Here is a 25,699-nt window from a genome sequence, read left to right as displayed (position 1 = left end):
CCTAGGCACTTTATCGCTCCTTTAGGCTGATTACGACGTCCCCCGGCGCGTGAAGATAGGCGTCATACTGGTGATGGGCGTTTCATGGCAGACGCGTTGTTGTGTCAGTTGTCATATACTGTACAGTGGTAAAACGGCATCGACGTGTAACTGTAGTAAGTGATGGAATACAAACGCGTATCATGGATTGAAAGACTTCAGAAATGATTCTAGCAGTAGTTTAGAGACGCGATGACTGCTCTTTATTGCTTCTTATTGCTGCACGCGCCTTTTATTCCCTGCCGTGTCGGTCAACTCCTCGGTGCAGTGCGCGCCCAGCCTTCAAATTTTCACTCGCTAACGACATGCATCTACTGCAAAGGACCGTACCAGGAGGCGACCAACAACAAATCTCATCACAGAATGCACTTCAGGCCAGTCAGCAGGCTTGATACTCATTGAGAAAGCATTCATTACATCCTTTTGGGGGTATCATATCTACCACATGCCTAAACAACATCTCATGACCGTCTCGATCGTTTCCCTCCACCACCATCCTCTCCACCTTTACGTTTCCGACCTTCTTTCTGCCAAAACTCATCGCGCTCTCTCTTCTCACGCTCTGCTTTCTTCTCGAGATTCTCAGCAACTTTCTTACGGTACACTGCCCGACTCTCCTCCTTCTTCTTGGCACGCTTCTCGGCCTTCTCAACCCTCAACGTCTGCAGTTTCTGCATTAGATCTCGTGCTCTCTTTTCTTCGCCACCCAACACAACCGCCCGCTTCTGTAGGTACGATGGAGCCTTTCGTGCTTTCTGCTGCGTGATCTGTGATTTGAACGGAAGGTCGGCGGCAAGAGCACGAGGTACTCTCAAGGGGTTGAAATGCCGTGTTGGTCGTTCAATCTTGGTGTAGGCCGAATCCTTGACCAGCGGAGTCTGAATGCCCATGGCTGCTCGAACAGCACCGGTAAGGCGCATGGCCTGCCATCCGCCTGATCCATCGTCCACTCGCTGTCCTTCCTCCAAAGTCGAACTAGGAGGAGCATCGAGGAGGTTGGTGACGGGGTTGTAGAAGCGGTGTGGCTTGACCGCAAACCAAGCTCGTAAGAAAACAATGTCCGACATGAGAATCTTGTCTTCAAAGGTTGCTCGGAAATGTCCCTCCGGTTTGGCGAGAGCTCGCTTGATTTGACCTCGGATGCCAGAAACCGTCTTGATGCTGGCCCCTTCAAATTTGGCAATTTCGAGTGATGAGTTGAACATGTCGCGAATGAAGGCCGTGTTGCGGAAAATCTTGTAAGGATGGCCTGTAAGCTTGAGCTTCTTGACAATTTCGGTCGTCTCATCCACATTCAAGACAACGCCCGTAGCTGCTATTCGAAAGCCAGGGTTGGAATTTGAGAATGACTGCACGCAGCAAAAGCCAGTATTGGGCGCCACAAGCGGTCCATAGAACGTGCCAAAGCAGTGCATGTGTTCAGGCGTGTATTTGAGCATTCGATTTCGGGTTCGTGAGTCGGAAATGGAATACATAGGCATGGTCTGGAATCTGCGCCAACCCAACGAGAAGATAAGAGGGTCGTTCGTCTTCAGAATCTTCTTGTGCCATCGGTGTCGCTTGATGCGGATCTGCACGTATCCAAACCGATCCTCCGTGGGTGCCAGCCCTCCCACTATCACAGGAAGCCTGGGATTGAACGATCGAACAAACTCGTAGGGAACCTTGTCCAGTACAATTCGTGCATATGTTCCAGCTTTGAATCCCTCTGCTCTGGCCCTAGCCATCGGGTCGAGGCTGTCGAACTCTGCTCGATTGATGTCGAGCTGTTTCTGAAGCATCGCCTTCTGAGCATCGTACCAGTCGTCCTCTCCAAATTCTTGCTCCGTGGCTTTGACTTCACTTTTGCCATTGGCGAATCCCTCGCGATCTTCTTCTTCAAACCGCAGCTTGAGCTCTTCTTTACGTTTGGCATTTCGTGCGCGTTCTTCTTCCAAGGTCACCTCAGATTTGTCCGTAGAATCTTCTTTAGCCGCTGCCTCCAGATCCTCGAAGTCACCATCTCCCTCGTCTGACTCATCGCCTGCATCTTCGTCGAGGTCATCATCATCATCACCTTCGGAGTCGGCGTTCGCTCCTGTGGCAAGTGACTTTCTGGTGAACCGGGGCATAATGGTTTGGATGTACTCTTCATCTTCCCATTTCTTAGCCAATGCTGCGTAATCGTATCGCGGTGCTTGTCGGTCCTCGGATTCTTCCTCTTGCTCGGTCTTCGATTTCTTGAAGAAATTGTCTTCTTCGTCGCCTTCCTGTTCGCCAGCAGTGGAGACGCGTTCTCCTCGCCATTTCGAGAGCACCTCTGCTGTGGCCAGCGTCGTGTTGTACATGAGTTTGGAGAGGTCCGCAGCACGGAATGCAACCTTGCTAGTATGCAGCTTCCGAGCGTTCTCGGCAAGATTCTCCTTCCATCGCAGTCCACCATCATCTTCTCCATCGTCGTACTCGGAATCGTCAGCATCCAAAGCTGGATCGGCGTCCTCATCCCCAGATAGAGACCCCATATCAGAGTCACTCTCGGCGAACTCCAAATCATCTGCGCCTCCGTCGCCCAATTCTTCCTCTTCTACGATACCAGGTCGACCAGTATGCTCGGGAAAGTCGTTTACATCGTCATCTGCACTATCATCATCTGCAGCGTCTTCTCCGCTGACAAAACCTTCGTCGACGTCGTCTCCATCGGCATCGTCAAAGTTGTCATTCTGGCCGAATGACCTTATCCCCCTCTTTGCAGTCCGGCCCATATCGTTCTCGCCATTCTCGACGCCAGTTAGTTCTCTACCGCCTTGGAAAAGCCTAACGCCCTCTTCATTTTCTCCCAACAGTCTTCTTTCCCCTTGAAGACCCATTACGAGTTGTTCGCCCAAACCTCTTTCCTCGGCGTCTTCCGCATCCCGGTCGAACGTGTTTGTTTTGATATTGATGTAGACGGCATCTTTATCCACCAACACTCCACCAACGTCAGACATTGGTGCAAACAGAATTTTCTGCTTTTCGCCCAATTTCCGCCGTGATGTTTTCCCCGTTGCTTTGGCAATAGCTTGATCGAGGAACGGCGTCGGACACGGATCGGGTAGTGCTTCGATTTCCTTGACCGTCAGGTCGCCCACACCGGGTACGTGAACTCTGGCTCCTTCAGCAGGGAAGTTAGTCCCCCTCAGATAGCCGTAGAGTGCGACTTGTCGATCACATTTCTCGTTCTCTTCAATCTGAGTTGGAGTTGTCACATCGAGGAACCGGTCTGCCAGACAATACGGGTGACTGTTCCTCCAGATCAGAGGTCTGGGGTTCTTCATGACTGACAGAAACCGCGACAGATTGTGAATCTCTCGATCCGGATACCGTCCATTGATCACGCCGGACAGGTAGAATAATTTTGCTCCTTGGTATAGTTCCGACCAAAACCTATGCTTTAACCTCTTCTTCGCCATCCGTAGTGTACTTTGTTTCTTGAAAAGATCCAAATGCGTCAGGATGCCAAAAACATTGCCCGGCATACCGGACACACTGAGGGCGTTGAGGAACTCCATCGTCTCCATCTCGAAACCGTAATTTCCATCGATCATAAGTAGAACAATGTCGGCAATCTTCGCGACGTCAATCATGGCCGCAAGTGAGTCGGAGGGACATTCTAGAAAAGTCAGACGTCGTCGTTTCGAGGTCACTACAGTCAGAGGTCCGGTAGGATGCGAGAGGCTCTGTTTGGAGTATCGTTTGATGAGACTTTTGATGAGGGTCGTCTTGCCGACACCAGGGGGACCGACAACACCGACGACGATAGGAGGGGCTTCTTCGGGAATGCGGTCGACTTGAGGCACATGGAGTCTTTTTTCCTTGATGTCGCTCGATCGGACGGCCTGCTTTGCCAGGCGGCCAGGATTGGCAACGGCAAAGGCCTTGACATTTTTCTCGCCCCTTTGCGGCTTCTTCTTCTCTTTCGAGGCCCGATGAGGGCGATTCGATTGTGTCTCCATGGCTTATAACAATCCAAAACCTCCTCCACCGCCAGCGTTTGGTAAATGCGAAATTTCACAGAAACTGCGATACTCCAACAACTGCGGAAAAAAATGTTTTGGAGTGGCGGCGGAGTAAATGGACAAGCGTCCGATTGGGCTGCACAGGTAAGATGGGGAATGCCTCTGGGGAGACACTACGGGTGGTCCCGAGCGATACTTATCACTTGAGATATACAATGCCGAGGTTTACTGGTGTATCAGGACTGACCACTTTAAGGGTGCTCGTAGGCCCTCATGCACAGTATATACTTAGGTGCTCGCTATGTCTAAAATCACCAGGTGCCTTCCACGTTTGGGTATCATCTCTATGAGATTGCTTGACAAGTGATCTATCTTTGCCTATCATCGTGGTCATCTCAGTCAACAAATAAGTCCGCCAGCAGGTCGCTTCTACACGCTTCGAGATCCACAGCCTGGAGACTGTACGTATCTTCGAAGGCGTGAATGCTCAGTTGACGGAAGAAAGGGCGCAGTAGTGCCTCGGGGTTGTCCATCCGTCGACTCATGTCAGTGCAGAGCCAGGGCCGTCTAGCTTCATCATCAGATACACTCGGGAGCTCAATCTCCTTTTCCCCCTTGGTCAATGCAATCAGATCCGCTATGGCAGCTGACTTGAAATTCTCTGGTGGGTACACCGCGTCAACGGTGTCGGTCACGAACAACCATTCGTGCAGCTGGAATTCTTCTGGTTTCAAGAGGAGGAGAAGATCTAGAAGCTTGGCTCCTTGTAATTGTGAGTAGCCAGTAAATGTCGACTCTTCTGCCTTCTGAATGCTGGTGAATAGATCACGAAGCTCTGCGTCAACAATAGGCCACACCGATACAAGGTGGAATTGGGAGAATGCCAACGCCATCGCCCGAAGCACAATATATATGTCTGCGCGTGTGTTTGATGAGGGCGAAGAAGACGGCGTTGCTGTCAAAAGTTCTTCCAACTTTCGGATGATTTGAACCAAGTCAGACACGAAGGTGTCCCGATCACATGCTATCAGTAATAGGGCAATGCGCCTCAATGTCAATTGCGTTCTTCGGTCAGCCTCTGTGCGTGCAGCAGTAGCACCAACTCCAAATACTATACCTGCTGTGGTTGGCGGTGTCAATCTCGAGACAAGGTCGGTCACAAGTCCCTTGTCAGACAGACAGACTTGCTTCAGAAGTGGAATCCAGCCCTCCTCTGCAATGGAAGCAGGCGACTGAAAGAACTTTTCGTGGTTGAAAACCTCGAGCAGATCCTTCTTCCACGTCTTGTTGTTTAGTTGGGACTTAGCCATGAGCAGGACTAGCCGTAAAATGTCATTATCCACCGTCTGAGGGAACTGCTTCGACCGCAAAGCAGGGCCAGTAATGTGTAGAGCGATTCCGGAAAGCGTGTTGTTTAGCCTATCAAGATCCCCTAACGCATTGCCGATTGTAGGCAGAGAGTCGCAAAGAATTCGTATGGCGTTACCCCCTGGCACCTCAGACTTTCGACTGCCAGGTGTCGCTGGTACCGCCGTTGCGTCTGATATTCTTTGTGCCGTCGAGTCAAGTCCGGCAGGTCGAATGGTGAAAATCGCTGTAAACAGCCGCGCGCATAAGTCGGCAAGTTCACGCCGCATCTTGGACACTTCGCCAAAGTTGGTGTTCTCCATCTTTTGGCAGACGACAGCCACGAATTGTAACAGCTTGAGCAAGATCTGACGATGTGGCATTGGGTTTGCCAGAACTTCTCGAAGAAACGCCGTGCAGTCGGTCCAAATCTCCTCCAACAGGTCATCTTCTAGCGCTCTGGTGTACGCTATCAGGAACGACATCAGCTCAAACGCAGTGACATCGACGGACAAACTCGACTTCTGAGATTGATCAAGAGCCGACGGATTGGTCCGGTTGTAGATCGCATTGAACGTTGCTGGCATCATGAACTTCGGTCGAGCCCCATCAAGACTTTGCATCAAATTTAATGTAACGTCTTGATCATATTCTCCAGAAGCTGCGGTCACCCACATTCCCATCAATGTTTCGAGACACTCTTGCGGCTCGGCATCGGCCAAGTGCTCTAGAATCCTTCTTGTTCTTGTACGTAGCCTTGAAGACAGGTAAGCGAAGGACTTGTTGTCTATTATGGCGTTGGCTGGCCTTTTCTGAATCCTCCATGCCCAAATGTCTCCGCAGAGTTTTATCGTATCCTGCATACACAAGACAACAGTCAGTCGGTTGTTGGCGACTGAGCGTGACTGCGAAAGCTCTGCGGTACTGGCAATAGGCTGCTCGGTCCCTGGAATGTGGTCTGCCAAATGAGTATGTGCTCTTGCCAAAATGTACTCTAGCCCTGCGAGTAGATTATTGATTGATCTCTCCGGATTCTTGGACAACAAGGCAGCATTCACACCATCGAACTCAACCGCTGTCGTCGGCTTTTCGCACAAACGTTGCAAGGTTTCGAAATAAGACTTGATACGCTGGCAAAAGCAAGCCGTCAACTTGAGCATATTTGCGAACAGTTGTTGGGTAGAGTATAGTGGTATTATGTTGCAAAGAAGCGTGATCCATTTCTCAAGCGTTGCATCAACGGTGGCCGCAGATATGCCTGATATCAAGATTGTCATTAATTCGGTGGGCGGAGGCTCCGACTTCAATTTCGCAAAAATGACTTGCAACGTGTCAAGAACGTTCTCCTGAACATGACTGTCCATTACGACCTTGTTCAATTGCAGTAGCAGAAGATTCACCAAAGTATCCGTCCGCGTGAGAGCGGTCTCTTCAATTATTATGCGCAAAATCCATAGTGTCATCTTGAAAGCCTCGTTATTGATCGGCTCTGAAGCAATGTTCTCGATACACATATCAAGAAGCATTGCGCAGAAGCCGTTGGGATCAAACATTTCCTTTCGATGTGTGCTGTTCTGACGTGCAATGATCACAGCTTTGTGAAGACGATGAAGACCGATCAAAGATAACTGAGTATCCGACACTCCTGCATGTTCACTGAAGATGATGCGGCATACCGGGAGTATTGTTGAGAGATTGCTGAGCCACGTTCGGCGTGGATCGTCTGTTTGCGACAGTTCCAAGCCGTCTACGATGCTAAGCACGGGATGCCGCAGCATAGCCCACGGAACCTCGTCATCTTCTATGCGATGATTTGCAGAGAAGAGTTCTGCGTTGACTTCCGGAAAACGAGTGTGGTTCCATAAGGTCTGAAAGCGTGAAATTTGATCTGGAAGATGCCCTTGCGACTCTGCGCACATCAAGTCCATGATTTTGCTATCGACCAGCAACAGATGCCCTGAGATTGGGCGGAGATTCCAGATCTGCTCTACAGCTTCGACGTGGAATTGAGGGGTGCGAGGAAGGAGGACATCCCAGAATTGGTATACCAGTTCGGGAATGAGGCCAAAGAGATGTTGATCTGTCAGAGTGACTTTGGAAGAATCAAAAGCATGAACAGTATCGACCACTCTCGTGACTGTCCTCGCGACTTCATACTTGAAGGCTGTCGTGTTTGCATGCATAGATGTCAAAGCTGCATGTAGGTGATCTCCCAGGTCTAGCTGTCGAAGTACCTCTAGTGAACTAGTTCTGGAAATGATCTTTGCCAGAACATTGACCAAAGGTCCCAAGGCATTCTGCCGGTCTTCGAGCCTCATGCAGTCAAGAATGATCACAGTAACGTTCCTGAGCAGGAGCTGTACTGCAATATTCGGGCGGACCGTGTCAAGCAACGTCTTCTTGGTCTGGGAAGATTTTTCATATACTGCACTGAGTCTTTCCATCCATCCCTCTGTTGGCACGTTTTCTAGCGACTCGACAGGGCCATCGCTGGGCCTAACAGGTGACAAGCTGAGAAAGGCATCAAGAAGGTGGAAAAGTCGTTGCTCATGCGCACCATTGACCCCTATTTGGACAAGATCCTGCGAACCTGTAGCCCATTGTGCCAGGATCCAATCCGAGATTGCCAGGCATAGCATAGGCACATGAGTTGTCATCATTTCTTCCTCGTGGAGGTTGAAATTTGCAATGATGAATTCGATGAGGTCCAGATCTCTCACTTTCAGCAATCGAAATAACTGCCCACCGGTGACTTGAGGCTCTATTGCGTCAAAGAAGACATTTGCGCTTCGGAAGACCTCATCAAAAGATGCTTGTGACGGCGCCGTCGTCTGGTACTGTTGCAGATCTCGTATGATTGGAATGAATAAAGCTTCCACCGAAAGTCTGCCAATGATCCAGCGATCCATTAGAGAGAGTAAGATCCGAAATGGCCGAGCCCGGTCGACTGGCGAAATAGATTGCTTTCTCAACATACTTTGAAGGCTTCTGGTCACAGACTCCAGTCCATAGGCCGCAAAGTATTCATGCCTATTCGATGGCGGTGCGCTTTGTTTCGCTGGCAGAGCTGACTCGGGTGTCGTTTCATGGGTAATGTCCATGGAGCCCTCTCGCTTGTCCTCTCTGCCGACAAACCACGTCCACAGGCGCCTATTCAGACTCATATCCCTTCTGAGCACGACAGACATTGCTGAACTCACAAGAACGTCCAAATCTCCTGGAGAAACAAGATCCTGCAGTACTCCAGCGTTGAGGGGAAGATGGGAGACCAGAAGATCAAGGAATCCGCGTTGAACAAGTGGCTGCTCATCCTGAAGGCCAGTAGCAAAGCAGCGAACAAGTAAGCCGGGCTCGGGTGTTGTTACCGCTCTTATCTCCTCGCGAAAGACTCCAGATGGTTTGCCATCTGTCGTTTGTAGTGTTGATGATTGTACAGGCTTGGGTCCTAGTCGTGGCAACTGTCTTGTGAGGTAGACCAGGGCTCCAGGTCTTTTGCTAACACTAGTGATGGAAGCCAGGAATAAGCTCTGCCAAAAGAACTCCTCTGCGTCATCCTGGGCAAAGATTTGTCGAAGACGGTTGACTGTATTCAATGTATGGTCGAAATCTTCACTAGTTTCCTCTTCCAGCCCCGGAAGGAGGGATAGGACGATAGCTCTAAGTGCAGGCCTCAACACGTGGCTGGGCAATCTTAGAAGGTGTTCATCATATAGGTTGAGGAAAAGCGGTCTCGTGGTCAACGAAGCAAAGGTGAGGGTATGTGAGACACCTGGCAACCAAATAGCGAGATCGCGAGATAAGCCATCCTTCCCAAGCAGAGTGAAGACAAAGTTGTAGACTTCTAGGGCCTTTTGATGGACTCCAGAAGGTAGAGAGGGCTTAAGGCAGAGTGCCAGGTATTTCGCCAGGGTTGGTTTGAATGGGACGGCCGCACCAGGCGGAGATGCTTGAAGAGCTTTTCCGAGTCGGCTCAGGAAAGCGATGTAATCGGCCCATTCGTTTGAGGCATCAAAAAGCCCGAGTGCTCTTTCAACACCTGCTTGATAGCGACGAATGGCCTTTGGGTCGGTGGACATGGTGCTTGAAACGCTGGACCTGTCGTTGTATCACCCCAAAGACCATGGCCAAGGCCGTCTGGTGGGAAAACAAAAAGTTGGCCTTTACTTGAGGCTCCGCGTCAAAAGTCTGCAGACACCTACTTGCAGAGCAAGGCTGTGGGCTATGCGCCCATATCGAAGGTGTTCATGTCGATGCTCGGACCGTTTGATGTGCTATCGAACTCTCTAGGCCGAAGGAGAGTGGCGGCAAGATACAATGTTCTTTTCCTTAGTGCGTCTTTCGGTGTATGGCGCTGTCGAACGTTGTCAAAGACACGGTGGTTCTTGGTGAGGAATCTCCGCCAAGGCATCCGTCAATCAATGTCAGGAACAGCCCGAATTTAGGTGCCAGTGCTCGGTACAAATCTCCCCGGCCTCCAACTTACGTATGGATGTCAACAAGACCCTAACTCCCATCAACGTCATTACCGACTTCGAAACATGCGACGCTGCCTCTCCTGCTGTCATGCAAGCCATGCGCAGTGAGGGCCGCCAGGGAAAGAGCGTCCATGATGGAGGGTGAATCCCCATCACACACTGGACAAATATTCGATCGTCCAGCATCGTTTTATAACCACAGCTGTCTGCGGCGCAGTCATCCACAATGGAGAATAGCACGGAGTCGCTACGTGCGGAAGCGAGGCCACCTCTGCCACCAAGACCGAGCGAATTGAATCTCATGCACACCAGACCGTCAACAAGCCATGGGGCGCGCGGTCTCACAAGACCCGATCTTATGGCGGGCGCAACGACTATGGTCTCTATGACGGATGTCAACAGTTACAACCGTCCTGATGGTTCTAAAGAGCTGCGCACTGCCCCTTCCCGAGTCTCTTCGAGTCCTTCGATCCGCCCGTCCACGAGCAAGGGAACAAGTGAGTTCGGAGAAGATACATCTAGCATCAGGAGCTATGCACCCTTTGGACGGCAGGTACAAGAAGCTGGGAGCATCTTTGATGGAGACCTACGAGAAGAGCAGGGATTATCGTCACCCGCAAGCGAAGGTGGCCTGTTCGGACAAGACTCGGACGACTTTGACGATGAAGCGGACGTTGACTTTGGTAAAGAGTTTGAAGACATTGACGACGATACTGTTGGTGAAGATGTGGCTCACTCGCTGTGGAAGGCGAAGCGAAAGCATTTTATCATTCTTTCCGCGGCAGGAAAGCCCATCTATACGAGGCACGGATCAGACGCCGTCATTTCCAACTACGTCGGCATCATTCAAACAATCATTTCCTCATTCGAAGAGAACGCGGACCAGTTGAGGAGTTTCCAGGCCGATGGAGTCCGTATCGTGATTCTTTCCCAGACAAATCTGTTTCTGGTTGGAATCACCAGTCTCCCTGAGAGTGAGGCTCAAGTGCGTCTTCAGCTAGACGCTCTCTACATGCAGATACTGTCGACTTTGACCTTACCTACTTTGACACACATATTCTCTGTACGTCCTTCCAGTGATTTGAGGCGACCGCTGGAGGGCACAGAGGTCCTGCTCTCATCACTCGCAGACAGCTTCACACGTGGCTCTCCTTCAACGCTGCTCTCAGCACTTGAATGCTTGAAGATCCGCAAATCATATCGCCAAGTAATCAACAGCACTATGATCAAAGCTCGCGTCGATGATCTGCTCTATGGTCTTGTTGTTGCCGGAGGGCGACTTGTCAGTGTCATTCGACCGAAGAAGCACTCTCTTCATCCCAGCGATCTGCAATTGATATTCAATATGCTCTTTGAGGCAGAAGGGATCAAGGCCGGTGGTGGCGATTCCTGGGTTCCGATCTGTCTCCCAGGCTTCAACAAGACCGGCTACCTCTACATGTATGTCAGCTTCCTAGACATGGGCGGCGATCAAGTACGTGAGCTTGACGCAAACGAACGTATAGCTCAGGAAGACTCTGTGGCTATCATACTTCTTAGCGCCAATAAAGAGGGCTTTGAGGATCTACACAGCATGAAGAACTACCTGGTACACGAATTTCGCCGCAATAGAAGCATGCATATCATTCATGCAGCGGTACAAGCTGGCCGGCCCGCACCGACAGACATCATCGCTGGCACGGTCCTCAGGCATTTTCTTTACAAATCCAAGGGCAATGTCCAATTCTTCATGCCCTCATACTCACCCAACTTCGAGACGTTGAAGCAGCGTAGGCGACTGTTGTCGCTGTATCATAAACTGCATGCAGCTGTTCATGCGAAGCATGCGGCTGTTAAGGTCGTCCATAGCATCAGTACGAGTGCAACGGCGCTTGCTTGGGTGACACCCATGTTTGAGCTTTACTGCGTGGCCGGTCCTTCGGCTTCCAGGAACGCTCTGGCTCAAAGTGCCAATAAGGTAGTGCAGTGGGTGCAACGCGAGGAAGAGCATATATTCATCATTGGCGGTGCCGTATTTTGAGCCTCCAATTGGAAAGGGATCAGTTGTCGTGAGATGGTGTCCACGAGTATGACGTGGTCCCACGATGTCCACTTCAGTATGCTTTGGATGCAGAGCAAGCCATCAAAGGTCCTATCCAGCAGCTTCTTCTAGCACGTCCTCAATCAAATCCCCGTCTCTCTGCACGTCCACCTGCCAGTTACTCACCGCTATCCGTGCAGCAGGCTTGCCGTCCCAGACTGTGCCACTAAGATATATGTTTCCCGTGGCGTTGACTCTTTTGACGAAGCCTGTGTTCCGTACCGGATCTTTCACTCGGAACAAAACTACCATATATGTCTTCGCCAGGATCTCCTGGTCAGTCCCACCGACAGGAAGGACCTCAAACTTATCGTTGTCAAGCAACCACATGGTCACTCTTCTAGCAAGACCGATCTGCCGCTTCAGCATATCAACGTAGCCTTCACGTCCGTATGCTATGAGCGTACAGTACGCCGGCAAAGCACGAAACCGTCGCGAATTTTCTATGCCAATGTTCAGCGGCGATTGTATGGCATCACCGTCGCCTAATGCGCTTGTCAAATAAGCGGCATTGCCATTTCCAAAGACATTCTCGCTTAGCGTCTTGTGCCTGGTGAAGAATACGCCAGAATCGTACGGGACATTGAGCAGTTTGTGACAATCGCCTGTGATGGAGTCGGCCAGCTCGAGACCCTCGACACCACGCACGATTTCGGAGAATTCCTGGTCGGAAGTAGGCAGAATGCGACCGAACAGCCCAAACGCGCCGTCAACATGGATCCATATCTTATATTTATCGCAGATCTCGCGCAACTGTTTCATCGTGCTGAGCGAGGCCGTGGCAAACCGACCTGTATTGACCTCACCTGCCGAAATGGCCAGAATGTTGAGGACGCCTGGTCGCCTTGCCTCGATGTCTAGCCTGGCCATGTCGATCTGCAACGGATGGTTGTCTGTCGCAATTGAAATGAAATTTTTCCGTCCTATGCCGACGATACTGGCCGCCTTGGCGAGACTTGAATGCGGCAGCGTGCTGAGAACTTGGATCGTCTGCACGCCAGCTTGGATCATCGACTCTGCGACGCCAGAGGCACCGCAACTCCACTCGGAACCAAGACCTGCCCTTTGCACGGCCTCGCGCAGCACGTACTCACGGCCCAGTGCCAGGCCGAGGACGTTGCTTGCCGTCGCACCCGTGGTGAATGTGCCGCCGCCAGGACCGGAGCCGCCTATCGTCCATTCCGGTGCGGGAAGGCGGTACAGCTGCACTAGGAGATTCAGTGTCGCGATTTCGAGAGTCGTGGCGACAGTTTCGGCGGGGAGATGGACATGCACGTTCTGATCGTAGATCGAGGCGAGGAAGTCGCCTAGGAGGGCGGCAGGAGTGGCTCCGCCGATCACGAAGCCGTAGTAATTTGGTGAGAGGGATCCGAGGTTCAGATACGGAAGGACCTTGCTGGATAGGTGTTCTGCGAGTGCGGATAGGTCGGTCGCATTGTCGGACAGTATGGTAGAGGATAGATCGACATGGGACTGAAGCTCGGCCAGATTCGGTGTGCCTACGGGGAGTATGGGTTGAGACCCGATGGTATCGCCGGCCTGAGCATGTGTCTTTCTCAGATTCGATGTCGATAATAGGTTTTGTAATTGCGCAACAATGTCCTCCAGGCTGGTTTTCTGGTCCATAGCTTGGGCGGTCCGCTTCTCGATGCCGCGATGTGGTATAACAATTCAGTCGGTCTGGCACATATATGCTCGTATATGACTCATGAGTGCTTAGATCTATTAAAGGAACCAGCTTCAAGAAGGTCTGTAATCCTGGCTTAGCGCTTTGTCGTTTCACATACTACAACCACGTAAGGAATATGACTCTCTCAGAATATAAAGCTTTTGCTGCTCCACGGAAATGTGGACGGCACATCAGGCGGGTTAGTAATGAATTGCACAAATGTCACCTTGCGTAATGGCGTTGATGGAAGGTCAGATTCTGGGCAGTAGTTTGCGAGGTTCTCTGGTGGGACTCGTTTGTCTCCGCAACTCTGTGCTCGAGATTGACCTGTCCTCAACAGTTAAATAAACAAGCATCGTTCCGATAGAAGCGAGATCACAATGCAAGACGGCAATCGAATGAAAGAAAGGTAAAAAGCACCAACATCCAAATAGATTCATTGTTCCCGGAACACCTGTTTTGATTCAAAGCCTCTTGGCTTGTGGGATATCAATGGCATCCCCTACACATAAGAGCCGCATTCATGGCCTTGGCCATGGCTCACCCAGATGCCTGGGAATCATATTGTACAGCTTCGCTGATGAATTCTGCATCAGTAGTACCTCGACTTCCACCCTTCGATCCACGTAGACATTGCCATTAGGTAATGATCTCTTCCTTTATTCCTGCATGGCCATTGGCCTCTTCCGGCTTGATGAGTTCCTCTTCTCCCGCTTGCTCGTCCACGAATTTCCTGTCGCTGACGTGTTCTGTATCATCCTGTTGATTTTGTTTGTCCGGTGTCCAAGTATAATCCGCCAGACTAGTAGCCTTCTGCTGCCCAGGCTCGTGCTTATACGGACATCGCAGGTTCGTACAAGGATTGAATCGGCAGGGTATTTCTAAATGCGTAAAGGTGCAATTCGGAGTTTTGCAGTTGGAGCCGAATCGACATAGGGGAGCTGTCGGGTGCTTGAAAGCACAATTGGCTTTGGTGCAGTTGGGGAAGAATTTGCAAACTTCTTGAGCCTGGTGTGCTCTGATTTGGGCAGGTGACGGATGCTTTCCAACACACTTGAAGTTCTTGCAGGCCGCACCAAAAGTACATGTGTCGGACATGTCAACGATAGTGCCTTCTGGGGCAGCCGGTCCCTGGTGAACATATATGCAGTCTTTGTTCGTGCAGCGGAGGTTGAAGTGGCACATTGTGTTTGATGGATCTTGTGGCTTTCGCTCTCCCTCGACCTGCTGCTCGGCGTCTGTTGATGTTGACTGAGCTGGCGTAGCTTGTCCATCGCCGTCCATCGCGGTGTCGCCATCGCCGACTTTGCCGGCAGTCTTGATATGGCCATTCTGGTTGTGGCCACCTCGTCCTCGTCCTCGAGCTCCACCACGGCCACGTCCGGGCTCGACTCTATCAAACAACGATCGACCCTGACTGCCTTGTTGATTCATACCTGGTCCGAAAGCGTTCGCAGGGCCCGGCATCATGCCGGTGAATTGCGCAAGCATGCGTGTCTGCTGTTCCATCATCGCCATGAACTCCATTTGCTGCTGAGGAGTCATCTGCATCATGTTTTGACCCTGTTGTGTACCATTCATCATCATTGGATTTTGCATTCCCTGAGCAGGCCCAGACATCCCCATTCCATTGAGAGCTTTCTGCATGCCAGGACGGACATCACGGTTCGAGCGTGGCCCTTTCGGTGCTCCGCGCATGTTGTTGCTATGCGTGTTTATCCGATCATTGCCTCGAGTTCGATGTAGGACTGAATCACCACCCTTGTTCGCTCCACCGCGGCCACCTCGGCCAGCAGATCGTCCGCCATGGAGACCTTTAGGTCCGCGAGGCCTGCATATAAAAGTCAGTTATCTTTGACAGAGTACGAACATTGTGTGAACTTACGCATTTTCGGGCGCGTTATCTGCCATATCCTGGTCATATGCGGCAGGGATTGCGGAATCTTCATTGTCCGCGAATGTTGAAGCGGCAGCATCCGGCGCGACTGTCTGATGTATCTGTTGTGATGATTGCGATGTCTCTGCAGGTGCAGGGCCGGTGGCGCCGGAGGATAGGATGTTGACCTGGTCAAATAGCCACTGCGCAAATTCCGTCGTACCCTTCGCGTCTTGTAATAATTCGCCTGCGAGCTCTGAAGCGATCTGGTCCTGAGTTTTGCCATTCGCAAGCATGAGAACGATGTACTCTGCTAAAGAGGTATCATCGTCCTGCGTCCAGCCTTCTTCGACGATCTTCGAGTGCACAGCACTGCTCAGCGCCTCCGCGAGCGGCGTATCCAGTGCAATTGAAGACATCGTAGCGAATGGTCGAGAGAGGGGAAGCAACAGATATAGTGGCAAGGCTAGGTCTGCCTGCGATACCCTGAGGCAGAGGGTCGCGCTTCGAGATTGTTTGCAGTATCGATGAAAGTTTGACTCTGAAGTCGGTTCAGGCGGTATAGGTTGTACTGTGAAACCGTGACAAGACACTGCGTGTCAAATGCAGTCAAATGCGCGGATAGACTCGAGGTGGATGTTGAGAGGTCGAGTAAGGCGTTTGTTTGAATATGCGAGTACACAGGTGGGAAGAAGGATGTATCTGCAGCGACCAGGCGCAATTACAAAGTGAAAGTGAAAAGCGGCAACTTGAAAGTGAAAAAGCGGCGCCACTTGATGCCAAGAGAGCTGCTAGTAGCTTACATAACACGTCTGTGTATGACGATCGTCTTCCATCGACGAACTGTCTCACTTCCGCATCCCATCCCTTACTGCGACGACTGCATTTCTCCTTCACATTTCTGTCGTCCACTCCGCGTTGTCAAAGTTGACTCTGGCCCAAGATCCTAAAACAATCCACTTTAGTGCCCTTCAGTGTCACGGTTCCTGCATTCTGCTGCCCTCACAAATGTTCTGAACTCAACTCTCCAGAATCACGTCCTTCACTTGGGAGGTTTCTGAGTCTACCATGATCAAGAGCATTTGAGAGTGAGTGAATGATTTCCATTGTTTGTTCCATGCCAAAAGAATGAGGGGGCGCCTACAATGCACTCGTCGTTTCGTACTGATACATTTACTTTGTAGCAGTATTGGATCATGCTACTGCACATACTTCTGGTTGCGTCTTGCATTGCAAGCTCATGTGCAATATGGCCTCAGCCATTAAACCAGTCAAAAGGTACCGATGTACGGTGGCTAGATCCCGCTGTCAAAACGACTCTCCATTGCAATGGAGCCATAGCTCTCTTGTACTCTCACGATTCATCTGAATATCAATTCACTGGTCTAATCCATGAACTTTCCAAGATTAGCCAGGTATTCTTTGGCCATTTCCAGATCTTCACAGGTAACAAGAGCCGGCATGAGACACCCAACAGCTTATCTGAGAGTTTCCTGCTGCAGGCCGCAGCTCGCGAAACGATTGCCCAAATTCATAGGTCAGGATTTGTGCCATGGAAAATGCACAAACGGCACTCCGCCTTTGAGCCAGACGCTCATGCGCCTCGCCAATATGTATCGGCGGTTCAGATTCACCAGATGAAGTGTCCTGACTCCCATGACTTCGCACCCGTGTCTTTCTTTGATGGAGATGAGTCTTACGAGCTTACTATCACCAATGAGACGGCTACAATCAAGTCTAATCATACAATTGGCAGTCTTCGAGCATTGCAAACTCTGCAGCAGGCCTTCTTTGCACACTCAACCTTATCTGGGTCCTACATGCCAGATCTACCGCTGCACATTGTCGATCGACCAAGATGGCGCCACCGAGGCCTTAGTATCGACATTGCGCGAAATCCATTTCGACCCGAGGATTTGATCAGAACTCTTGATGCCATGGCTATGACAAAATTGAACCGACTTCATATTCACGCTACAGATTCTCAAAGTTGGCCACTCGATATACCCTCACTCCCAAAGCTTGCTAGTAAAGGTGCCTACCAGCCTAACCTTATCTGGACGGTCAATGACCTTAGTGAGATTCAAGCTCATGGGGTAATGAAAGGCATATCAGTATTTGTGGAGATCGACATGCCTGGTCACACAGCCTCGATCGCTCATTCCTACCCGGATCTCATAGCTGCGTTTAACGAGCTCGACTGGTCAACCTTTGCAGCTGAGCCACTCAGTGGACAGCTCAAACTAAACTCATCCGCCGTCAATGAATTTGTATCGACGGTTCTCCTGGATCTTTTGCCTCGAACACGTCCATACACTTCATTGTACCACATCGGCGGTGATGAGGTCAATCTGCAGGCTTACCTATTGGATGAAACCGTGTCTAGTGACGACCCTCATGTGCTGCAACCTCTCTTGCAAAAATTCGTCGACCGACTGATCAACATCACCATCCAGCAGGGTCTGCGGCCCATCATCTGGGAGGAAATGCTCCTGGACTGGAACTTGACGCTATCATCTGCAGTAGACAAGGAAAACACTCCTAGCACTTTGGTCCAGGTATGGCGGGATAGCCAACGTATCGAGGAGGTTTTGAAGAGGGGACACCGAGTCATCTTTGGAGATTACAAGCATTGGTATCTTGATTGTGGTTATGGTATCTTTCTCGACCCATATCCAATGGGTAAGTCGCCTCACGGTGTGCCCTTTAACACCTCCGGAGGGATCCCTAGCAAACTCCACGTGCCTTATCTCGACTATTGCGCCCCATTTCACAATTGGCGCCATATGTACATGTATGACCCTGTGGCGAACATAAGCAGCGACCTCGTCGACGGCGTCGAAGGTGGCGAAGTCCTCTTGTGGAGTGAGCAAACCGACTCTATGGACCTGGATTCCAAGTTGTGGCCTAGGGTCGCCGCTGCTGCAGAGGTTCTCTGGGCGGGTGTCAGGAATGACACAATGCTTGAGGATGCCGCCAGAAGGTTGGGGGAATGGAGAGAAAGAGCAGTCACTGATCTTGGAGTGAGAATGTCACCTGTCCAAATGACTTGGTGCCTCCAAGAAAGGGGTTGCAATTTATGACGATATGGGGTTACTGTCCACCACAAGAGCAATAAGATGCACCAAAGCCGACCAGGGCAGAGTTCTCGAGTTGCCCTCTAGACGCTGGTGCGGCAGGCATGTGCCATCTATTCAGGCTATCGCACTGCAAGCGTATCATCGTATTTCGTATTCGGCACAGAATACGGGCGGTAATGGCCCAGAACCGCGCTAAGTGCATGATCACTTCAGGTTCATTACTTCCGTCTTACAATCATCAGACTTCTTCCAAACCATTGCATTCTTGCACCTTACACTGGGAAGTTATTGGCAACATTTGCTGCTGGTCATGACCTCCTGAGGCCGTCAGTATCGCGCGCCTTCAACTTGGAACCCGAAGCCCTCTCTTTCACCGATTGCCTTCGACGTATCACCTGTGAAGGGACGCGCAACAGCATTTGACGCATAGGGTGGCCTATGTAACGTTTTCTTGTACACTCAAACCTCATCAGAACATCCGTACTTTCGAAGGAGCATAGCCTGAGCCAGGTCAAACCCTTGTCAGCACGATTGAACTTCGTGTGCAAAGTACAGATTGCTAAAGGTTTCCCTTGGTCTCGTGAAGAAAGCCTTATCATTATGATGCCGCAACTCCCGTTCTGGCAGTATGTCGCCGCCATTGCGTTTCTCACATATGTTGGCTCTGTGTATGTCAGGAGGTATGTCAAGTTCCAGAAGGTCAAGAGTCTCGGGGGAGAGTCACCCAGAGTCACTACAAGATTTATCTTCGGTGAGTCTGTTGTTCGTTCCGTGATGACCAGAGACTCATGGATCTGGCAGGACTTGACTTCCCGCTACATTCCACAAGGGCCATTGTCAAAAATGAGGCCCTCGAATTCTGGCAGTGGATGTTTGACCACACGAAGACCGGAACTAGCGGGAATGGCTCGTATACTTGTGAGCTGCACATACTGGAGAACGAGAGAGTAATATTCTCTGCCGATCCGGAGAACATCAAGGCTGTGCTCACCACGCAATTTCAGGAATTTGGCAAGGGCATGTACACCCGGCGCTAATTGGAGTTGTCACAAGCACACCACTGACCATCACTTAGGGCAACAATTTCACTCTGAATGGAAAGATTTCCTAGGTGACAGCATATTTACCACAGATGGACAGCAGTGGCACGATTCGCGACAACTCATCCGACCAATGTTCATACGCGAAAAGGTCGCTGACCTCCCACTGATCGAGACTCATGTCCACAGTTTGATCTCGCTACTAGGTCCTGGTGATGGGCGGTTGGTGACGCTAAACCAACTACTCCACCGCTTTACTCTCGACGCCTCAACACATTTCCTGTTCGGCCATAGTGTCGGCAGTCTGCAAACAGAGCAGTCAGAGTTTGCAGCTGCCTTTGACGAGGTGCAGCGAGTTCAGTCGCTAGAATCACGGCTAGGGTAAGCTCTCCACTGTGCAAAGGTTGCGGCTGTAGTTGACACCGCAAACAGACCATTCAGACATTTCCATTCTAGGCGCTCTTTCTGGGAATCATTGCGCACTATGGAGGCCTTCATCGAGCCGTTCATCACGGAAGCTTCGGCGTTGTCTCCTTCTGAGCTGGAGTCCAAGCTGTCTCGATCCGAGACCTTCATCCACGCCTTAGCTGCGCATACTCGCGACCGTAAGGTAATGCGTGATCAGCTGACCGCCCTGCTTCTGGCTGGGCGAGATACTACAGCTGCTACAATGTCGTGGTTGTTCTTGGAGCTGGCCAAGAATCCACGCGTTGTCGAGAAGTTGCGGGCAGAAATCGTGGACTTCTTAGGAATTTATGGCCGCCCACCCTCCTATCAGGAGGTCAAAGACATGAAGTATCTGACCTATACCATCAACGAAACCTTGCGACTGTACCCGGTCGTACCCTTCAATGTCCGATGCGCGCTAACAGATACGTCGGTGCCACGCGGAGGAGGCGTGTACGGCAATGGCCCTGTCGGTTGCCCGAGTGGTACTGCCTTCGGCTACAGTCCTCTTATGATGCACCGTCGAAGAGACCTGTATCCGCCCATATCAGAAGCATTTCCTTATGACCCTCTTGAGTGGGTGCCGGACCGGTGGGCAACATGGACTCCAAAGGCGTGGAACTTCATTCCCTTCAATGGAGGACCACGGATCTGCATAGGGCAGCAATTTGCGATGGTCGAGATGGGTTATACTATTGTCAGAATTCTGCAAGAGTTTGATCAGATCATCGACTATGAGAACGACCGCAGTATGCACGCAGATATCATTCTAACACCAGCGAACGGTGTCAAAGTCGGGTTTGTCAAGCATGGGGCGCATGGTGGTAAACGGGAAAGGTGACTGGAAATGTGTGCATTTAATTATGATAGTCTTGCCTCGGGCGAATGCTCTAGAATATAAAAGCCAGACGATGTCGGCGATGATATGCGTACTTTGCCCCTTTGTCACTGAATCCCGGGTCGAGGTTATTCCGTGCCGCCATATTTCCTGGGGCGGGCGCCGCTGAAGCTAGACTCTCACGAGGCACTCCACACTTACAATTAAAGACACTCAAGCATAATTAACCTCAACTGCGACTCTCTTTACCCAACACTGCTATTGTATTCACAGGTTCATCTTGTGTCCCAACGTCACCGCTCGTCTGTGACAAGTCATATCATTTTCTCTCTGCTTTACTATTCGTATTGAAAGCTCGCTCGGGACACTTCATGGTGCTCGCTCCATAACTTCCTCCCCCGCGGTCGTTGTCTCATCCTTACGGTCTACACTCTACCGGTTTCTCGAGACTTCTACGAAGTCAAACACCATCATGGCCTCTGCAACCACCGATGCACCTATCGATGCTAGTTCTAGCTCGACCAAGACTCCCGCTCAATTGATGCAAGAACAACATGAAGCTGCCGAGTCACACCATGTGACGGTTGAAGACGTTGTCGACGAGGAGGATGTCCAACACCCTCCACCACCTCATCATGAAGCTGAAGAGTCGAAAAATATTCCTAACGGCACAAGCGATGCTCCCATGTCCGCCAAGGCTGCTGGCAAGCAGAAGGCGTCCGACAAGCCAACCGTCCTCGATACCCAGTCCGAAGAGGCCTTCCCGGCTTTAGGAGCTTCTAGCAAACCTGCTGCGGCACCTACTTCACGAGCTCCTGGCTGGGTAGCCAGTGCTTCTGCGAAGGCTGCGCCCACAAACGGTTCCCCTGCATTGGCATCTCGTCCAACTTCCTCTGGTGCTGCCACCCCATCAACTCCTGGAACAAGGACTCCCGCCTCAGCAGCAGCTGGTGCCCGTGCAGGTGTCCTGTTGCCAGGAAGATATCGAGACACCTTTGAGATTGACAACTCGGATCTTGACAGGAGCAAATCCGTGAAGAGAGTCATTGACGATGTCAAGAAGAAGTACAATGTGGTTGTCACACCGAAGTCAACCAATTTCGCAACCAGGACCCAATTCATCGCCGAGGGCCCTAAGGCCCGAGTTACTGAGGCTCTGATGCATGTCTCCAAGGAGCTTACGATCGAAAAACAAGTTAAACTTGAGATCCCCTCGAACGTTTCTGCCCAAGTCATCGGTAAAGGTGGTGCCAACATCAAGAAGCTTGAACAGCAGTTCAATGTTCGTATCCACATCGATCGCGATACCCGACCGCAAGCAAGCCCCGAGGAAATCAGAACCGACGTTGTTGAGATCCGCGGAAACGCCGCGCAGGTCCGCCAGGCGTATGAACACATCTCGAACCAGGTCAAGTCTCTCCAGCCAAAGATTGACCTGCCTGTTCGCGGTGTACCACCAGAGTTCTACCCATTTATTGCCGGTCGACACGCAGATCGCTTGCAACAGCTGGAACAAGACCGTGGTCTGCGCATCAACGTGCCACAGTACCACACATGGCAACAGCAACCTCCGCCTCGGCCTACTGAGACTGAACAGCGCCCTAACTTTGTTCCTCATGGAGATCATCACATTGTTGTCTCTGGCGAACAGGCTGCTGTCATGGAAGCACGTGCATTCCTGGAACAATTGGCCGAAGAACTGCAGAAGGAACTTTTGCTGGAAGAGCTGGCAGCCGAGCAGATACTACACCCTTACATTGTTGGCGACCGCGGCATGGACCCCCTGAAGTTCTTGGAGGAGACAGGCTGCGTCGTCATCCTTCCGCCGCCGGAGCATGAAACCGAGGATATCAACATCATCGGCCCCCAGGACAAGTTGAGCGCTGGCCGCAATCTGGCGGAAGAACTCATGTCTAGGAAGCACAACCGTGCGGTCGACATGCATAAACATTTTAACGACGCCCCACAAGGGCCCGAACGACATTCTCGTGCCCTAGCTCAATATCTGCAGCAGAAGGCCATCGAGCGAGAATTCATGAAATCCCATGGTGCAGAAATCGTCTTTCCGCCTAGCTCAAGCGCCTCAGCAAGCTGGAATGTCATTAGTAACGACCCTCAGAAGGCTCTATCTGCTCGCAATGAGCTGTCTAAGATCACCCAAGCATATCCTTCCTCCAGACTTCAACTCGTGGAGGTTGACCCCTTCTTCCATCCTCATCTTGAACAGATGCATGCTTCGAATCTGAAGGGTAACCTCGGTGTACATATGATAGTCCCCGAAGACGGCTCGGATCCGGTGGTGCTGGTATACGAGGGTCCTTCTCATGATGAGCCTTTCACAGTCCCTCGCACAAAACCTTCACAATCAGAGGTAGCCAACTTTGAAAAAGCTCTTCAGGAGGCACAAGCACAGTTGCTGAGCAATATTCCTCACCAAGGCATTTCGGTGCAAGATATCCATGTGCCAAAGAAGTACCACGACAAAGTCAGAAGATTCGTGAACAACGAGCCAAAGCCGACACCACCAGAAGCATTTCCAGTGCAGATAGACTTTGGTCGAGCTGCGGGAAATGTCAGACAAGCAGCAGGTGTTTCACGAGGTTTGCCTTCCGAGCAGATTTTCCTGAGAGGGCCAAGTGAAACGGACATCGAAGATCTACGCCAGAAGATCGAGGAATTTCTCCGAGAGGCGGAAGAAGACGAAAAAGAACGTGGTTATACAACTACCTTCCCATTCCCTGCTCAATTTGCCAAGAATCTCATCGGCAAACAGGGCGCTAATATCAAAGCGATGCGTGAAAAGCACGACGTGGATATTGATACGCGTGAAAATGGTCAAATCACCATTCAAGGGCCTCAAAAGAAGGCCGAGGCATGCAAAGCCGAAATTCTTCGTCTGGCAAAACAATGGGAAGACGAGGTCAATTTCGCCGTCAAGATTGATCCCAAATATCATGGCATGCTTGTGGGACGAAACGGAGAAAACCTCCAGAAGATCCAAAGCAAAGTCGACAACGTCGTGAGAATTGATTTTCCGAAAGCGTCCAGAGCTAATGACGATGCTTCCGCTGCTGACAATGCCAGCGAAGTCGGCGGCAACAAGGGCCAGCCACAGGATGAAATCAGGATCCGTGGACCTCGCGCGAAGGCCGAAAAGGTGCGCGACGAGCTCCTGAGTCTCCATCAATACTTGGTCGACAACTCCCATACCGCCACCGTCTCCGTTGCACAGGATCAAATTGCATCGCTGATTGGCAGACGGGGAATGGAGATGGAGAAGCTTCGAGCTGAGACAGGGGCTCAGATTGATATTCCTAAGTCTGACGGATCTGAACGCGTGACTATACAGATCAAGGGCACCAAGTCACAGGTCGACAAGGCCAAGCAAGAGCTGCAGAAGCGAGCCAAGGCATTTGACGCTGTTGAAACACGCACATTGAACGTCGACAGGAAGCACCATCGTGCATTAATTGGTGCTGGTGGTAAGTCATGAGCGGTTTTGATGCGTTTGATTCACAGCTGACACTTTTACAGGATCTAACATCCAGAGTATCGTCTCGAAAGCGGGCGGTACAGGGACTAGTGCTGAGCACGTGCGCTTCCCTCGCCAAGGTGACGAATCGAGCGAGCTTACCGTCAAGGGCACCACTGATGTGGTCGAGAAAATTGTGGCAGCTATCCAGACCTTTGTGGATGAAAGAGAAAACCAGATCACAGAAACGATAGATGTGCCCATCAGTCAACACCGCGAGCTAATCGGACCTAATGGAAGCATTCGGAAGAAGATCGAAGACGACTTCACTGTCAGTCTCAACGTTCCTCGACAAGGATCAGGTCAGACAGGAGTCAAAATTAGTGGCCGGTCAGAGCACGTATCGCAAGCGAAAGAGCACATCCAGAGCCTGACCACGAAGCAGCAGGGTGAGACTATCATGGTCCCGAAAGCCTTGCACCATGTGGTCTCGAAGAATGGTGCTCTTTTCCGGGAGTTGTCCAGAGACGGAGTCCGCGTCGATCACAACGGTCACAAGCCACCGCCAAAACCAAGAGGTGCCGGACGTGGTCCTCAGCGGACCACAAATGGCGACATGCCCTTGATCACAGATCAGCCCGCTGAAGGGTCCCACACATGGGACATAGTCTCGAATCAAGCTGCTTTGGACGGCGACGATGGAGAGATCCCATGGGTACTTCTTGCCGGAAAGGACGTTTCGGAAGACGCCGTCACGAAGGCCAAGCAGAAGATCCAGTCGTCCATCGAGAAGGCCAAGGAACCGCAATTTACAGGCTACCTCATCCTTCCTGATCCACGGCTGCATCGACACATTATCGGACAAGGCGGTTCGACCATCAACTCGATACGAAAGGCGTCCGGTTGCGACATCCAGGTTCCGAACCGCAATTCTAGCAAGGGCGAGGAAGGTGAAGCCATTACCATCGTTGGCAAGGAGGACGGTGTCTTGTCTGCGCGTGATTTGATTCTCGAGGAGATCAAGCGGGCTCAGGCGGGTCGTGCATAGAGTGCATACTGAGGTTTGACGGACAAACAAAAAGTTTTGGATGGACACGGCCATGTAACAGTACCTACTAATGCGTGGTTGACATCTGAGTTGATAGGGAAGATACCTAAAAAGAAAGACCTTGTCCTTATATGTTCACTGATGGAAAGTCATGCTCCTGGATGGACAAAAAGTATTCAATATAGTAGTGTATACGACTGGTGAGCAATGTTATCCGATAATATCACCACGCAGAAGTTTGGTACGCTTTGAGAGGATTACTTCTCATGACCGATGTGCTCGCCTCGATATATACATATATATCTCTGGTCCAA

The 25,699-nt window shown here is 51.1% G+C and overlaps 8 protein-coding genes across 8 annotated transcripts; 4 read left to right on the top strand and 4 right to left on the bottom strand.

The window, feature by feature from the left end:
• Positions 1-236: 236 nt before the first annotated feature.
• Positions 237-4,257, bottom strand: EDD37DRAFT_614405 (uncharacterized protein). The gene has a single exon (XM_062815537.1). It carries the CDS (start codon positions 4,008-4,010, stop codon positions 501-503), a length of 3,510 nt encoding a protein of 1,169 aa, XP_062674319.1. The 5' UTR covers positions 4,011-4,257; the 3' UTR covers positions 237-500.
• On the bottom strand, positions 4,258-9,747 carry EDD37DRAFT_614404 (Dopey, N-terminal-domain-containing protein). Its single transcript, XM_062815536.1, has one exon. The coding sequence runs from the start codon at positions 9,434-9,436 to the stop codon at positions 4,409-4,411; it is 5,028 nt and encodes a 1,675-aa protein (XP_062674318.1). The 5' UTR covers positions 9,437-9,747; the 3' UTR covers positions 4,258-4,408.
• A 314-nt stretch (positions 9,748-10,061) lies between these two features.
• On the top strand, positions 10,062-11,855 carry EDD37DRAFT_655058 (trafficking protein Mon1-domain-containing protein; the record flags this gene model as incomplete). The annotated part of the gene is made up of 1 exon (XM_062818735.1): positions 10,062-11,855. One exon carries the CDS (start codon positions 10,062-10,064, stop codon positions 11,853-11,855), a length of 1,794 nt encoding a protein of 597 aa, XP_062674317.1.
• A 55-nt stretch (positions 11,856-11,910) lies between these two features.
• Positions 11,911-13,988, bottom strand: EDD37DRAFT_6172 (tyrosine decarboxylase). Its single transcript, XM_062815713.1, has one exon. It carries the CDS (start codon positions 13,539-13,541, stop codon positions 11,967-11,969), a length of 1,575 nt encoding a protein of 524 aa, XP_062674316.1. The 5' UTR covers positions 13,542-13,988; the 3' UTR covers positions 11,911-11,966.
• Positions 13,989-13,993: 5 nt separating this feature from the next.
• On the bottom strand, positions 13,994-16,169 carry EDD37DRAFT_614402 (uncharacterized protein). Its single transcript, XM_062815535.1, has 2 exons — positions 15,470-16,169; positions 13,994-15,415 (listed from the first exon to the last, which is right to left on the bottom strand). Exons 1-2 carry the CDS (start codon positions 15,877-15,879, stop codon positions 14,224-14,226), a joined length of 1,602 nt encoding a protein of 533 aa, XP_062674315.1. The 5' UTR covers positions 15,880-16,169; the 3' UTR covers positions 13,994-14,223.
• Positions 16,170-16,523: 354 nt separating this feature from the next.
• EDD37DRAFT_5286 (beta-N-acetylhexosaminidase) lies at positions 16,524-18,841 on the top strand. Its single transcript, XM_062813643.1, has one exon. The coding sequence runs from the start codon at positions 16,657-16,659 to the stop codon at positions 18,541-18,543; it is 1,887 nt and encodes a 628-aa protein (XP_062674314.1). The 5' UTR covers positions 16,524-16,656; the 3' UTR covers positions 18,544-18,841.
• Positions 18,842-18,936: 95 nt separating this feature from the next.
• EDD37DRAFT_6031 (cytochrome P450 alkane hydroxylase) lies at positions 18,937-20,966 on the top strand. The gene is made up of 4 exons (XM_062814625.1): positions 18,937-19,487; positions 19,545-19,557; positions 19,616-19,961; positions 20,013-20,966. Exons 1-4 carry the CDS (start codon positions 19,329-19,331, stop codon positions 20,866-20,868), a joined length of 1,374 nt encoding a protein of 457 aa, XP_062674313.1. The 5' UTR covers positions 18,937-19,328; the 3' UTR covers positions 20,869-20,966.
• A 1-nt stretch (position 20,967) lies between these two features.
• Positions 20,968-25,684, top strand: EDD37DRAFT_5235 (uncharacterized protein). Its single transcript, XM_062813640.1, has 2 exons — positions 20,968-24,347; positions 24,400-25,684. The coding sequence occupies exons 1-2, from the start codon at positions 21,338-21,340 to the stop codon at positions 25,383-25,385; spliced, it is 3,996 nt and encodes a 1,331-aa protein (XP_062674312.1). The 5' UTR covers positions 20,968-21,337; the 3' UTR covers positions 25,386-25,684.
• Positions 25,685-25,699: the final 15 nt, after the last annotated feature.

This window comes from Exophiala viscosa (genome assembly GCF_022695815.1).
Source record: "Exophiala viscosa unplaced genomic scaffold EDD37scaffold_1, whole genome shotgun sequence".
Taxonomy (NCBI): domain Eukaryota; kingdom Fungi; phylum Ascomycota; class Eurotiomycetes; order Chaetothyriales; family Herpotrichiellaceae; genus Exophiala; species Exophiala viscosa.
Note: the sequence above shows the minus strand (reverse complement) of the source record. Positions and strands in the feature narration are given on the sequence as shown.